Source organism: Hippocampus guttulatus, chromosome 8 (assembly GCF_054856545.1).
Source record: "Hippocampus guttulatus isolate MCC_2025c chromosome 8, RoL_Hgut_1.0, whole genome shotgun sequence".
In the NCBI taxonomy this organism is placed as follows: Eukaryota; Metazoa; Chordata; class Actinopteri; order Syngnathiformes; family Syngnathidae; genus Hippocampus; species Hippocampus guttulatus.
The window spans coordinates 11,934,738-11,951,392 of NC_141268.1; the positions used below are offsets into that span (position 1 = coordinate 11,934,738).

The following is a 16,655-nucleotide window of genomic DNA, read 5'->3' on the forward strand; positions in this document are numbered from 1 at the left end:
CCCCCACCTACCCCTCGAAGACAGCTGGGAGAGGCTCCAGCACCCCCCTGCGACCCTTGTGAGGATTAAGCGGATCCGACAATGGATGGATGGATGGATGGATCTTGTCTTTGTCGTGTATTCAATTTGCAAATCAGTCAATTCTGTTTTCAGTTCCATTTTACACAACATCCCAACTTCACTGGAATTTGGGGTTTGTACATTGCTGTTGGTTATATGGCTTTCTTTCTATCAAACAATCAGTGTCAATATGTCAAATAATCTACTCACAAAATAATAGAGAGAGTGTATTCAGCTTCTGGGTACATTTTAAGGTTAAATCTAAAATGTGCGCTAACTTTTACAGGTGAACTTCATTTGACCTTCTGAATACATTTGAATGCACATGTTCAATATTTCAGTTTATTAGATTTTTTCCATAGTTGCTGTTCTCTAAATAAGAGCTGAGTCACAAAATCCACAGCAGGCTTCTTTTTTTTTCAATTACTGTTAATATCAATATTATTATGATTTAATTTCCATGGAAATCCCCTCATCCACGTTTTGTCTACCTGCCGATGACACTTTCTTCTGAGAAGGGTCTGCGTTGCAGTGGAAAGCTTTTGATCATCCATTTCTTAAATTTTGTCTCGGTCTCACAATGTCCAAACGTGAACGACATCATGAAGAGGTTTTCTTTAAATACCAGTTACATTTTGTCATTCGGGTCCTTGTTAATAAACTTGAAATTGTGCAAAATCTATATTTATTGAACACCGAAGAGCTGATATGCAACTTAAATGTAAAAGTTATGGTGTATTTTTGGTTCATACCGAATTCCACCCGAAAGGCAAAAACAAAATAAAAGGTTGTGCCTTGATGGTATCCATAGATGTTTTGGATGACTTCAGGCACTCATTCTCAACTGGAAGGTTGGGACCCATCCATTCAACAGCACATTATTTGATGCTTTACACAATGTGTTTCCTCCAAAATACACAGATTTTGTTCAAATTTTATTCTCATAATAGATCTAAACATTTTTGTGGAATCACTCTGTAATCTTGCCCTCAACTGTATTTGTGTTGCAGCATTTCAGACAAGGATGAAAGATCAAATGACAGGCCAAAGGTCGATGCAACACCCCACAACCTCTAAATCAACTTTTCTATCGTGTGCACAGGATTGTTTTAATGGTTTAAGTATTCTCAGACTTAGCAGATGTAAGCAAATGATACATAAAATGTATTGTATGAGGGCGGCCCGGTAGTCCAGTGGTTAGCACGTCGGCTTCACAGTGCAGAGGTACCGGGTTCGATTCCAGCTCCGGCCTCCCTGTGTGGAGTTTGCATGTTCTCCCCGGGCCTGCGTGGGTTTTCTCCGGGCGCTCCGGATTCCTCCCACATTCCAAAGACATGCATGGCAGGCTGATTGGACGCTCTAAATTGTCCCAAGGTGTGAGTGTGGGCGTGGATGGTTGTTCGTCTCTGTGTGCCCTGCAATTGGCTGGCAACTGATTCAGGGTGTCCCCCGCCTACTGCCCGGAGACGGCAGGGATAGGCTCCAGCACCCCCCGCGACCCTAGTGAGGATCAAGCGGTTCGGAAAATGGATGGATGGATGGATTGTATGGATATTTAAATGAGTATGTCACTGGACAGAGCTGTTTCTAACACAAATTGGCCGCGACCATACATCGACAAAGAGTGTACAGACAAAAGACAAAATGTAAATGTTAAAAATAACAAAAATAAAAGCATGTTTTAAGAACATTAGATGAGTTGTATCGTTGAGGGTAGCAAAGAGAGATTAACACTAAATTCAGTCAGTAAACATCATTTAAAAGGCAGAGAGATGTGGAGAATTAACGGGTTGGAATCAAAAGATGTACTGTACATATGAGTTATTCTTATGCAACAAGCAATACTAACATCTGGTTTCGACAATGGACTGTATGCACGGGAATACATTGAGCATTTCTCAGGGAGAAAAATATTTGCGGTCTCCACATGTCAGGCTACTGGGACGTTATATTAGGTATAGTCAATAGTTCAGTGCCTTTACTTTTCAAGGTGGAAACGTCATCAAAAATTGTGACCCATATTACAAAGGAGATGGAAAGCGTAAGAAAACGAATCGGCGATGGTTGAAGCTCCAGCTGCTTGGATCCCGATGAGCGAGACGTTTCAATCAGCCGCGCCCGTCATGGGGATCGAGAAGCTCTCAAGCCATGAGGAACTTCATCCCGGCCTACTTGTCACTGTTACGTTATTTTTGGTTGTCAATTGTATATTGAGAGCCTCAATTTTGCCGCATCTGCTCCTTACAGTGACAGTAAAGGCTGTCAATTGTATTTGTGTGCACTGTTTCTGAGCAGCACTTTGATACAATTGGGGTTGTTTTTGTGGTCTGCAAACAAAGTCGAGTGGAGAGTTGAGAGTCGCGAAGATGAAGCCGTGCAAGTCTCCGTACACATGGACCTACATGTACTGCGAAACTGGAAATGGATATGGATGCTATGGAAAGGTACGACATCATTTACGGTAACTTGACATGATTCTAGCAGACAGTGAGTTGGATGTTGTCATTGTTATTGCTATTCGTTAGCCGAGCGACCGTAAGGTGGCAAACGTGAAAGCTGGACGTGCATACAGTCCATTCCGCAAACCTTTTTGGTACCAAAAACCGGAATTCATATGTATGAATTCATGCGTATTAAGGTATTAAAATTCAAACCAGCCGATATGATCGGTGCAAACTGTGCAAATTGTTGCACTCTTACAGAACAAATTGGCAGTGATGATGAGCTGGATAAACAAAACAGCCATAGGGGAGTTGAATCTCTTCTCACAAGAATTTTGTTCATTGTCAAGTGAAATTTAAGTCGTCAAAACATATGTTGGATGTTATTTGAAGGAGCCAGAATATCGGTGGCATCAGGCCAAAACCTCATATGTCACAATTTTGTAAATGTCATATTTTTAATCTCAGTGATTCTTAACCTGGGTTTGATCGGTCTCAGAGGTTGGACAGAGCCTCTGCCTTGGAGGTTAAGACAAACACCCGACTCAACATGTCAATTAGTTATGACACGTCCGCTTGGCCATCACTGGCTCGTTCATTTTGTGCCCAATTAAAAAAACTTATACTTTATACTGATACTAATTGTCTTCACTTTTTTTTCTCTTTTTAATAGATGCATTTTTTTGTCTTGAATTTGTAACACGAATGAAGGGTTCGGTGAATGTGCATATGAACGAGTTGGATTCGGTACCTCTCACAAGGTTAAGAACCACTGATTTTATATATATACAGTATATATATATATATATATATATATATACAGTATATGTGTGTGTGTGTGTACAGCTGTAGATAGTGCTTCAATTTCTCATAAATTCTTATGAGAACATCACTGCAGCACCCCTATGCTCACAACTAACAAAGGAAAATGTTCTCGTCTGGAAATGAATTTTGGTGCACTTTAGCTAAATGTATTTAAAAGCAATAACCACTAAGTAATAAACAGAGCCGTAATTAAGACACGCCTCATCTAGTGGCACAAGAACTTGAAACCGTGCAGCTTGCAAAACTATGGTGAAAATGTTCATGGTCTCATACTTGCACCTCCATTTCAACTCCACCGCTTCCCTTGAACTCATTGGCCACGGGAGTAAGAGATTTGCTGGGGTTCAGTGGATATTGCTCAGGTTGCTTCGGCGAGTTGTGGGGCTTGTTTTCTGGGCGACAAAGCTGTTTGAGATTCTGTGAAGACACGTCGCCAAGGAACAGTCACAAAAATGCGCAGGTGATGTCAAGAACAACAAAGAATCAGATATCCTCAGATGGAATTCCAAATTTGGTTACAAACTGGTGAGGAATCACTTATCCAACGCCAATGTGCATTTCAAAACAGAGAGAAGCTCCGATTCCCGTATCCCCTGGTGCTCTTGGAAGGGTTGAATGTTCAACAGAAAGAGTTTGGACAGAATTCCAGTATGATTGAGCAATGCGATGGAGACTGTAGATATAAACTTCATCAACACATTGATGTTTTGAGCCCTATAAATACAGGTGTTTTATATTTACACAGTAGGTGGGGAAAAGGTAATCCGGACTAACTCACTAACTGTCATGTAATGTTTATCATATCTTACGCTTAAATTTCCAACCGAAATCAAATTTCATATTAATAATAAATTTTGCAGACACACACAAGCAGGTCTCTTTAGAGATGAGCCGGACTACGGCGGTGTCCTCCGCAAACTTAATGATGCTATGACAAGGATGAGTCAAAGTGCAGTCATTTGTGCTTAGGGAGAAGTGGAAGGGGCTCGATATACATCCTTGTGGAGAGCCGTTGCTAAATGTGAGCGTGGAGGAGGGATGGCAGCCGACTTTGAGGGTTTGTGAGCAGTTTGCCCACTGGAGGATGGGGAGGAAAGGCCCAGGTGCAGAAGTTTAACCACCATGCATTTGTAGTTTCCAATTAAATTGTCTTTGATGGGCCTCTCAATACCTTGAATCGTGCTGCAGTGAACAGTGGTGGTGAGTGTGAGTGAGTGAGTTTCAAGTATAAATTATTGGTGGAGCACAGAATGTTTTGTCAAGCCACTTTGCCTGTAGCCTGTTTACATATTTCTAAGCAGGCTTCACCTGCAACTTCTTATGATTTAGCGTCATTAGCGAAGTGTCATTCTGTGCCTTTGCCAGGCATGGTACCAATTGTCTGCCAGGCTTTGGTCTCAACATTTACACGTTCCGAGAAGACATGACAGGATCATTTGGCCATAATGTAGTGTGGTGATAGATTTTAGACTTTTTTTTTTTGCTATAGATCTTCTCATTGCAAACTTGATGTGTCATGTATGGAGGGGTGCAACTGAGTCTCGGAGGCTCAAATGGGCAGTCGTTTAGCCTATGGAACAGTATGTTCCCTCCCAGCCCGTCACATACTCATGTTTTCTCCATGTTTTCTCACGTTCTGTCAAGGATTTGAAGGAATGTAACATGGACGCAGGTAGCTTTCGAGTCGGTTTGAGCACACTCCAGAGTCATCATTATCGAGGGGGTTGGGGGCGGGGGGGGGGGGGGTGGAGGTTAAATACGAAATCAACTTGACCTTTCTGCCAACAGCTAATTAAGTAACCCAACTCTTGTGCCAAAACTCGCAAAAGAGCTCATTAATCTAATTCTCTCTCTCTCTCTCTCTCTCTCTCTATATATATATATATATATATATATATATATATATATATATATATATATCTGTCTCTCTCTTTCAATATTACTTCCTTCCCGTTGGTTAAGGAGGTAATATGAAAGTAGGAGTTGAACGTCTTTGCACCCCACTATAAATGATATCAATTCATCAATGATCTTACTGATTTTTTATGGGCGTTATTGATATATATATTTTTTCGTCCCCACAGCCCCCAAACTTTTTGCATCACAGGCCACTGTATTTGTTGTAATTAGAGGGAGCACGACACCTTTTTTTTCTTCAACGAGCAGTTAGTCTCATCGAGTGTCCCAGAGTATAACGTTTTGTAAGATGGGACATTGTTACAGGGCTCAAAAAAATAATAATCTGCATTTCTCGGTTTCATTGTATCTATTTCACCTGGGCTCTCATTGTATTGGCATATTTTGCGAGTGACTGTGCTGCTACCAGTCTCGTATTTAGTCAAATATTTCAGCATTATTATAGTCGTCCTTCACAGACCTGACCTCAAGCCTGAAAGTTTTCACAAATATAGGCCAGTGCCTCTTTATCTCCAAATTTTTTTGGGAAAAAAATCATAGCACAATAGATCAATGATGACGTAGCTTCTCATAATCTGTTTGAACTATTTCAACGCAGACTCAGGGCAGATTACTGTAACGACACGGCCCTCGCCAAAGTGGCTAGTGGCTAATGGGGGCTTTTACTAGCTCTGTACAGAGAAACCTCTTGACCTCAGTGCTGCATTTGATTCCATCGATCACAACACACTACTAGATTGCCTTGAAATGTTTATTGTTTAAGGCTTGACATTTTTGGCTCAGATTTTATCGCTCAGAGAGGACGCATCGTGTAATTCACGGGGTATTGTAATGTCACCTGCGGAGTCCCGCAGTTGACCGCAGCTCTCACTGTGATGATGATGATACTCAACTACCCACGCCCCACACAACTGTTATAATCTGAAGGATCGTCCTGTTGAGACCTGAATATATTTTCTTTCTTAACCCTGAAAAAAATGAGATGCCTATTACTAGTCCTGCCAGGCAAAGGCGCCTGTCTGTGGTTTTATTTAAGTGCCATTACGCAAAGTGACTGTACAAAAAAAAAATCTGGGAGTTATCTTTTGTTCAACTTTTCTCCCACCAAAAGCACATCAGGAACTTTTGCCAGAACATCTTCATCTTCACAGTAACGTTTAAGATTCCCTCTATACTTTTCAAGAGTGTCGCAAAAGACCGTTAAGTCATGTATTTATCCATCTCACATTGACTATTGGAACACGCTGATTTCTGGTTTTCCCCATATCTATTATTATAAGTTTGCAGTCTGGTCCACCTCAGATTTTTTCATTTTAAGGTTTTGTTCCATGGCTTTGCTCCTTCTGACCTTGATAACTTAGTGGTTTCTTATAATAAATCCTGAACCTTAAGCTCACAACATGTTGGTCTTTTGGAGTTGCAGAGAGCAAAAAAAAAAAAAAAAAAAAAAAAAAACCCCCATCAACGGGTTTAGGGGCATTCCAACTTTGGAGTACAGTACGCTACCCTGGGAAATTAAAGTAGCTTTATCTATCCACACCTAGTATGCAGCTCAAACTGCCCCACCCTGACATGGGCATTTAGGCCTGTTATGTATGTATTCTCATCATATCTCTTACTAAACACCTACAGACAGGCTTCCATAAGAGCAAATTCAGAAAACTAAACATGAATGATACCGAAGGTGTCAACACCAGATGCCACGTTAATCTTTAGAATAATAAGTACATGTAGAGTTTGCCTGCAGCTGAGATTTGGCCAGTCCCCAAATCTTGTCAGCACAGCACAATTCAGGCACCCAGCAACTATACTGCCAGCTTTATCCCTCAAATGATGATGACATTCACACAAGAATTTAATGTAAACTAAATTGGAGTGGAGACTAGAGAAGAGACAGCACTTGTAGGTGGTTAGGATTTTAATACTTAGATATATACTGTATATATATATTTTTTTTAAAAAGTCACGTTTTTGTTCCATCTCCGGCAGAACTTTTCAAAAAGTTCCCTGATGCTAGGAATGAGTGCAAGTGACAGACATCGAAAAGAATCAAGCGCATGAGAGGTTGAACTAAGGCAATAGAATTGAGGGTGGGCTATTTTTCTAGAACGCCATTTGCGTTTTGGTGCTTTGTTTTGTTCCTGGCACTGTGCAGCAGTGGGACTAGAGCAGTGTCGGTTCTTTGGTTGAGTCGTCAAGCTGGGCCACAAAAGGCCTGGTGGAGCTTTAATCATTCCTGTGTCACCAATGGAGATAGTGCCAAACCAGGGGAGTGTGGGGGGTCATTTTTGGCTAGCCTGCTTGTTGCCGAGGCAACCGCCGCGTGCTGCTGATCCCGGGCTAGCATCGGCAGTGGCAGGCCTGCCAAAAGTTGGTTGTATGTTATGACTAAGGAAGCATGCTGGTCAAATTATGAAATTTTGCTTAGCGTGAAATAATACGCCCCTACAAAATCACTCTTAAAAAGCATTCTTACTCCCCCGTACTTGTGGATAGTACAGTCCCCCGATTTGCTGGTAGCCTCATCAGAATTAATAATATGAAGGAATAAAGATTCAAAACACACCGATGAAGTTGAAACATTTTAAAATACAGGTTGAAAATGCTGCTTTTTCCCCCCATACCAATGATTAAGGTCTCAAGGTCTTAAAATCTCATTTGTCAAAAATCCCGTTCTTGCACTGCATTGTACATTTAGTAGTTTTAGTAAGCTATTTTATTTCTTTACATTGACATGAAATGTATTCATCTCTCTCTGCTTTGAAATGTATTTTTAATGACTGTAAATGAATCATATTGAGTTACGTGGTGTATAAAATAAGCTGTAAATCATTGAATTTATATATTTTTTACAACCCTGAGGTACTGCCTCGGAACTAGTAAATGTCAAGAAAATGTGAACATTTTTTGTTTTTTTATAATGCTGTATAATGCTCCCCGTCGATCTGTTTAATAACGATAAGGGGTGGTACAGTGCTTAACAGTTTGACAGTGAGTCCGATATCCTTGACCTTGATATTAGTTTCAAAGACCTGATCCTCGTCATTCTTTGGTGAACTCTCAACATTTTACAGTTTGGAACAAGAAGGCAGAATTTCAAACTGAATTCACCACATTCAAACCAAATTTCAGTGACCAAAAACACAAACCTGCCACACTGTGCCTTTCATCTGAGTCACTTTAAACAGGATCCACAGAGGCACCAGCAGAACACAGAAAAGTCCCAGGCACCAGCCCAGAGCGTAGGCCCACGTTGGATAGACATAGGTTTTGTTGAATTTGAGAGGCTTGTACCTCACCAAGGAGAAGACGAAGGTACCCTAGCAAGTAACAAAACAAAACACAGATAAAAACCTTAAGACATTCAGTGTGCTTTCAGCATCACAACAGACAGGGTTAGTGGGATCTCGAGGGCTGGAAATGGTCCTGTAAATTTCTAGAAATTTGCCCCGAGAAACATTTGGGAAACGTGGCGTTATATCAAATCTGGAGAAGAGGCTATACGTCAGCAGTCATGATTACACAGCAAAATAATTTTCTCGGTTCCCTTTCGAGAGAAACGATAGAATTCGCATGAAAAAAATTCTAAATTTCTGGATTTTGCAACCACCGAAGTGCATTTTTAAAAACATCGTTTTAATTTAGCATGTTTGGCATACCACAATAAAGGACGATGATCAACACAGAATTTGAAATACCGCACACAATCCCAAGAGTCCGTCCCACTGCTTGTCCCGAAAATATTAACATTGTATTTTATTAATACTGTATATAAAGTGTTTGTTTGGGGGGGGGGTTTGTTTGTTTTTGTTGATGACACAACTCAATACTGCTCTTGAGAATACCTCAAACAGCTTCTTATTACTGTGGAAAATGAATTAAATACCTTTACAAAATGCTTTGGCATGAACAAATTACACTGGGGAACAATTTGAAAAGAACAAATCTGTTGAGTTAGATTCGTATGCTGTATATAAATACAATTGGCATGCTGGTTCCAAAATTCCACTGATTAGCTGTAGTAGAACTTGCCGGCTGATCTACAACTCCGTGGCAACTTGTTTGTGCAGTCACAATAGAGACAATGCAGTAAGAGGTGTGTGCAGCTCCCAATTGATCAGTACGATCAATATCTGCAAACAGAAAGCTAGCAAAACAGTCTGTGGACCCTGTGGATTTATCATGTCGTTTGATGACCCCGTACAGAGACGGGAGTCAAACCTTTATGAAAATATTGGAAAAATATAACTTTACCACCAAGGCTTTTCATACGCTGGACGGACAGCATACTGTATATGAATGTTAGGGGTGTAACAAAAAACGATTTGAATGGGAAGATCAGTTTTTGATTTGATGAACCAAATCGAATCGTTACATTTTAAAATCTTTGCATCTTGAATCCAAGTATCACTAATTGTACCGGATGGTCTTTTGCGAGAGATCTACACCAAATATAAATTGGTTTGACATTGCTGATTATTTGTTGTTTATTTGGATTTAATGACTTTGGGTACCTCAGGATTTGGAGATCTTTTAAATGTTCTTCCATATTAAATGACAAAAAAATACAGCCATACCCGATCGAATCCAATCGTACTCCCACTAAATTGAATCGAATTGTTACATTTAAAAAATGGTGACATCCTTGAATTGAAGTGCACTCCATGTATCAGGAACGGTAGCGAATTGTCTTGTGTGATGAGATGAATACACCTTAATAAATGTGCATGCTGGGATCAATGATTTGTATATGTGCATGATTGCATACATAAAACAAAATAAATAGATGTTGGCATGTTTTCCAAACCCACTTGCTGGGTAATTGTGGATTTTCAGCAGAGTGGCTTACTTTTACCCGAGGTTGGGTTCATTATTTTTAACCCAGCAGATCGGGTTTGGGCCAATTTTAATAATTTTGTACTGAATTTGAAGTCAATTTTCATGCGCAGGGCGGGCAGCAAACCCATATAAAATGGATGAGTTGAGACAGGAAGTTCATCTGGTGGAAAAACTGTACCAAACATAACATGCGAGTGACTTGCTATGGTGACCCAAGGAAAAGGTGCTTCTTTTTTTTTCTTCGAAAATGTTGGTAACAAAATTTGTATTATTTTATTGTTATTTACAACAGTTATACTAATAAGCTCGTAACCCATTCTTTCAAACGTTAACTCATCACTATTGGGGAGTGTTTACCCCTTGGAGTAAACTCTTGAGCAACTGCAGTGTTATCTACGCCGGCGCGTTGGCTTGATCCCTTTTTGTACCCAGCGTTGGGTGAGCTAGTTCACCCAATTTAGCTTACTTTTACACCAGCACTTTGAGGGTTCATCATATATGCATGTGTTATGTCTACGACTAGTTGTGTACGTTCAAACTGTAAGTGTGTGTACACAGTTCTACAAAGTGAGCTCATTCATAAGATTATCTGCACATATATTTTCTTTTGGGTTTCATTATCGTATATGAGGGCGGCCCGGTGCTCGACTGGTTAGCGCGACAGTGCAGAGGTTGTGGGTTTGATCCCAGTTCAGGCCTTCCCGTGTGGAACTTGCATGTTCTCCCCGTGCCTGCGTAGGTTTTCTCCGGGTATTCCGGTTCCCTCCCACATTCCAAAAACATATGTGGCAGGGTAATGGAACACTCAAAATGTTTCCTAGGTGTGATTGTGAGCGTGAATGGTTGTTTGTCTATGTGTGCCCTGCGATTAGCTGCCAACCAGTACAGGGTGTAATCGTATTTGGGCGGTAGGCAAGGCACACCCTTAACTGCTTGCCATTTTTGTTGAACTAGTGGGATAAGGCTGTAGCTGTAGGAAAGGGGCACCAAAAATGGACCTTTCAAAAGAATTGCATTCAAATTATTTATTACAAACAACGCAGAAATTTCCAGTGGAAAGGAGAGGAATAAATTGAAATCAATATAAACAATTTAAGAAGAGAAATAGGGGGAATCAATTTCTCAAATCCTGTCCCGGCACAGTGGCAGCTGACGCATCACTGTGCGTCGCCTGCGTGGAATTAACTCTTGGGTACCCATCGTAGTTGTTGCATATTTCTCAATTTATAATGGTGGTCGTTGCACTTAAAAAGGTAAATGAAAAAAAACAAACAGATTCCATGGTTGAGTAACCGCCTACTGCTCAAAGACCACTAGGATAGGCTCCAGCACCCCCATGTGAGGATAAGCGTATTAGAAAATGGACTTTGGTTTCATTTCTTCTGACTCCCTTTCAACATGGAAAGTGGCCTGAACAAAGACAACTATTGATGTTCTTTTCGTGTCTTTATCATGTCTTAATAGATATACTGTAGTTTTGCCGGAGCCTTTCATAAGGTAAAAGAACATATTTGTCACTTAAATTTCAAACTGAGCCGCCACACAAACAGGTAGAAGAACCATGTGATTGCCCTAAGCTAGTCAGAATAATGGAGATGCTGAGATAAATTAAAAGAAAGAATATTATACTGTACTGACAACCAATATTAGTCTTATTATTATAAATACACGAGGTTCTCGGTTTTACAACAATACCCTCATGCGATGCCTCTAAGTAAGGGAGCTCCATAGAAAATCAAAATTCAAATAATTTTTGATTTGAAAGAGCTGCACCTTGGAAGCAGACCTTTTTGCAATATTTTCTGTGCCACTACATTGTCACAACATTTACATTACCTTTTAATTTGTCACAGATAGTGTATCAATATGTATAGAACACCTTTATTCAACTTACATGGCTCGTCTGGAAAAATGTGTGCACACTTTTTGGAGGGGGCGGGGGGCATTTTGCAGCCAGGTTTGCTTCAGCTTTGATCAGCTGTTGCCAAACCATCTTAACAGGCAACTGCTCTTCAGTGGGCGTTTTTTGTATTTTTTTATGTTATGTTATGTGCCGTGGGCATGTTTGGGATATCTCACAAAAGCGTGTAACAACATGTCAATACGGAATTTTATGTAGCTTCACTGGCTTTTAAGAGCCATTGTCAGACACCAGTCAGCCCAAGTACCCAGCTCGGGGAACCTAGGGAACTGCTTGTTTTGGAGCCTCTGCATAGGCTTAATTGCTCAATGCACAAAAACAAACAAACAAACAAGAAGAATTTAGTTGCCTTGATTAGACCTGAATGGATCACTATGACCTGGATGACTGAAACTCTATATCTTTCCATCTTTTTCCAAAGTGCTTATCCTCACGAGGAGCAGATCCTGGCTGTATTTGGGCGGTAGTCAAGGCACACCCTTAACTGCTTGCCATTTCTGTTGAACTACTATAATTGCGACCTTCAATGAACCCTGACAACGTGAGTCAAAGCGCATTTTACGAGCTGAGGCCAACAGTCGCAATTGTTCGCCCCCCAGTGGGATAAGGCTGTAGCTGTAGGTAAGGGGCACCAAAAATCGGCCAAAAATGGACCTTTCAAAAGTAAGCCCTATTTCTCTTCTTAAACAATTTAAGAAGAGAAATAGGGGGAATCAATTTCTCAAATCCTGTCCCCGCGCAGTGGCAGCTAACGCATCACTGTGCGTCGCCTGTGTGGAGTTAACTCTCGGGTACCCATCGTAGTTGTTGCATATTTCTCAATTTATAATGGTGGTCGTTGCACTTAAAAAGGTAAATGAAAAAAAACAAACAGATTCCATGGTTGAGTAACCAAATTGGAAATAATCCAATTTTTAAAATCAAATAATAATAATAATAATTCATACTAAAGGCCAATACTTAAGACCATGCAAATATGTTCAGCATTTCATGCATGTTCAACTAAAATGTTGAAACAAAAGTGACGGCCTCTTTTGTTGCGGAAAAAAGTGAAACATGAGTCTAATGCTGTCAAAATTGTCTATTCGTGACAACTTAAAAGAAGATTTTCTCTTATTTTCTGTATTTTTCTCAAAATCCTAAATCGAATTCAGAAGCAATTCATTGCCAGGGACGACTGTAAGGAATGAAACTACTCAATCTTAAAACAACAACAACAACAAAAAAACGTTGCTGATCATTTTAACAAAACCTAGATAAAATCTTCTGTGGATGAATGAATCTTTTTCAAGTGCGGAAGCAGCGCATATCAACAAAAACTTCCCAATGAGCCCTGAATGTGAAACACCAATTAATATAGTTTGATAAATGATAATACACCGAAAAAAACAGTCTGTTGGAGTCACGTTAAACAAAAAAAGGATGGATATTGACTGACACGTTAAAATTATTTTCATTTGTCCTATAAATTTAAATGTCGCAACAGCAAGCCACTTGCATGACTTGTTTTGACAGTAACAAAACAGTCATTGAATCGAGTCATTGTTCCGATTTGTAGTTTAAATTGTGTTATGTTGTCTTATGAATTAGAGGCAATGTTAAAAATTCAACTTCTGTAAGCATATGCAAATCATCGATGAGTTGTGTAATGGGTGCGTCGGGGGGGGGGGCATATAAACTGAGCCTACGGTGCCAAATTGATCGACCGATTAAGCATTCTAACGTTGAAATTCAAGTGATGTCGCCGCCTAGGAACAGAAATCTGTCGTAAATCGAGGATCCGCTGTACATGCATCTTTAGAAATAGAACTTTCTGGGATTAAAGGTTTTCAATCCACCACCACGCACTCTCATGCGGGGCATCAAGTTAAAGGCAATTCTTTGTTGGTTAGCATTGACTGAATGTCTGAATTTTCAACAATTACCACAACGTAACACAAATAGTACACACTGAAAGTCACATGAGTCTTACCCACTTACAGCAGACAGTACGAATATGTTTCTCAGTGTTCTCTTTGTTCCCTTCATCCTAACCCACCTGGCACTGACACCAGCACCTTTCTCAAATTCCTCACGTCACAAAGTTTTAATTCTGAACTTTCTTCTCATGCACCTCTTCCTTGTTCCTCTTCTCATGTCATTTCAAGCATGTCATTTCAAGCTTGAGAGAAGAACAACAACAAGATGAAGCTTTGTGAGAAAACTCCAGACACCTGTATTACATGAATTGGATGGGTGAGCGTGTCGCCAAGGCATGTTCCATACACTAATTCATTGTCGTTGTCACAAAAATGACTCGCACCACCGACATGATTTCACTCACCAGACAAACAGCAGGGGTAACGTAAAGCCAGCAAATCTTCATGAGTGGCCACGGACGATAGCCTATCATTTCTTCAATGTTGTCATAGAGACGATCTGCACCTGTTTATCAAACACAAAATGAGAAGTCTCTTTTTACATGAAATTTGGTAGCATTAAAAAAAATCTAGTAGTTTGCATGTTCATGTTATTACGATTTTATTTGTAGAAGCACTACCCAGGAAAATAAAGACTCCACATCGGATTACTGTAAATAGCCACAAAAAAAAACACTGTCACTGAAAAATAAACGTTGTCATTAGGGTAAAAGCAAAATTTTGATAGAGCTCGAGCATTGGTTCTCATTATGTGTACTCATCTAAACAGCTGATGAGTGTATTTGTGCATCTAACAAAATATATTTCAGGTCCATGCCATCAGCCCCTCTGAGTTTTTTTTTTTTTAACAAATCCCTGTTTACAACAGGCAAGAACAAAGTATCCATGAATGTCAGATAGAGTGCAAAGGCCTCCTTGGAATCTAATGCCCCCTCATGCTTGGATGAGGAAGAACAAAAGAGGACAAAATATTTGGTCGATGAAGTGCATAAGACCCGCGGGACTGTGGTACTTGGATAGAGGTCTACATCAAGTTGTCTAGACCAAGATACATCAAGGGAATGTATGCACTGTCAAGGGTCTTAATGCCCTCTTCTATCCATCCATCCATTTTCTAATCCACTTGTTCTCACGATGGTCATGGGTGTGCTGTGGCCATTCCCAGCTGTCTTCGGGCAGGATGAACAGGCTGCCAGCCAATTGCAGGGCACACATCACACACACAGACAAACAACCCTTCGCGCTGACAATCACACTTAGGGTCAATTTAGAGTGTTCCATTAACCTGTCATGCATGTTTGTGTAATGTGAGAGGAACTCGACTACCCGGAGAAAACCTACCCCAGGCACAAGGAGAACATGCAAACTCAACACTGCGGAATCAAACCCTGCACTGTGAAGGGGACGTGCTAACCGGTCAACCATCGTGCTGCTGCCCTCTTCCAGTCACGAGTTAACAACCATTAAAATCATTGTTTCAAGGATTATGATAAAAAAAAGTTAATTAAATAGATTTAAATTATAATATTGGGAGTTGTACATAAAAAAACAGGTATAATTTTCTCATATTTACTCATTTAATAGAATTTCATCTTTTGTACCTTAAGAAATACATTTGAACGGTTCCTTACATTTTATGACACGTTTTCTAAACAAAATCACAATTCCAGATCAGAAATCCTTTGGATGAGATGCATTGTCCAATGTTTTCCACAAGAGGGCAGAAGGCCCATTCAAAGCACAGCAAATCAAGGTCCCTCCTTTTCAACGCTGTCTACGCAACCCCCAGAAACCGCCAGCCCTGCCCAAGGTCAAACGTGTATACAAAACCGTAAGGGGTTTCCGGATAAAGGGTTAAAAAAAGCTACTTAATCTGAAAACAAATGTTGATACGATTGTGAAATGGCAAACCCTCTCCAGCCTTCCCCGGCCACGAAACAATCAACGTTCTCAAACGAGGTCAACAAATTCAGGGCCAATCAGTGTCCATTCCGGAAGTAGAACCGGTCGGTGGCTATTAAAGATACAATTTGCAGAATTTATCGCCATCTAGTGGTGAACCAATAGAATGCTATGACCAAAGCTCAAAGCGCGTGTATTTTGAAGCACGTGAACGACGGTGGCAAGAGAGACCATATTTTGCAAGACTATCGAAAGGTTTTTTTTGCAAATGTGCCATCATAATGTAATCCCAAACGGCTTCTAGTATTCCCTCAAGTAACGGAGGAAGGGCATGGCATTTCATTCACATGCTCTGTTCATCATGTTGATGAAGTCCGTTTGCTAGGTTTTTTTCCGCTCGGAGTATCCGTAGGGGCGGCACACCACCTGTAATATAATTTGCGATTATTTCATTTACAATTACACAAAATATTGAAGTTGATTTCATTGAACTTTTTTTTAACATATTATTGAAATGAATAGTGGGTTTTTGAAATAATGAACAGTGCAAACAAATTAACACATTGTTAATAGGGTCCCTTTAAATCGAAAAGAGTTCTCGGAGGAGAGAAGCATGGGTGCTGCCATGGTAACCGTTTCATCACAATTGTAGACCAGCTTTTCTTGAAAAGAAGAGAAAGTAAACAGCAGTTCAGTTTCTATCACCTATACGTGGTTTTGGCTCATCATACTGGCTGTTAATTAAGAAGTTAACGAATTGGATTTTTTACTTATTTTTTTTTGTCAGCTGCCTGCCCACCCGTTGCTCTGATCGGCTGGTCGTCGATGTGC

At 40.3% G+C, this 16,655-nt stretch overlaps 1 protein-coding gene across 1 annotated transcript in view; it reads right to left on the reverse strand.

Annotated features, from left to right (window-relative positions):
- Nucleotides 1-974: 974 nt before the first annotated feature.
- LOC147201168 (sodium- and chloride-dependent GABA transporter 2-like) overlaps nt 975-16,655 on the reverse strand; it is a 36,738-nt gene continuing 21,057 nt past the window's right edge. Inside the window, exons 15-17 of the mRNA XM_086117917.1 lie at nt 14,327-14,427; nt 8,393-8,563; nt 975-3,743 (exon numbers count right to left, since the gene is read on the reverse strand). Of these exons, the coding sequence (XP_085974043.1) occupies nt 3,594-3,743; nt 8,393-8,563; nt 14,327-14,427 (422 nt within the window). The 3' untranslated portion in view covers nt 975-3,593. The remainder of the gene's footprint in view (nt 3,744-8,392; nt 8,564-14,326; nt 14,428-16,655) is intronic.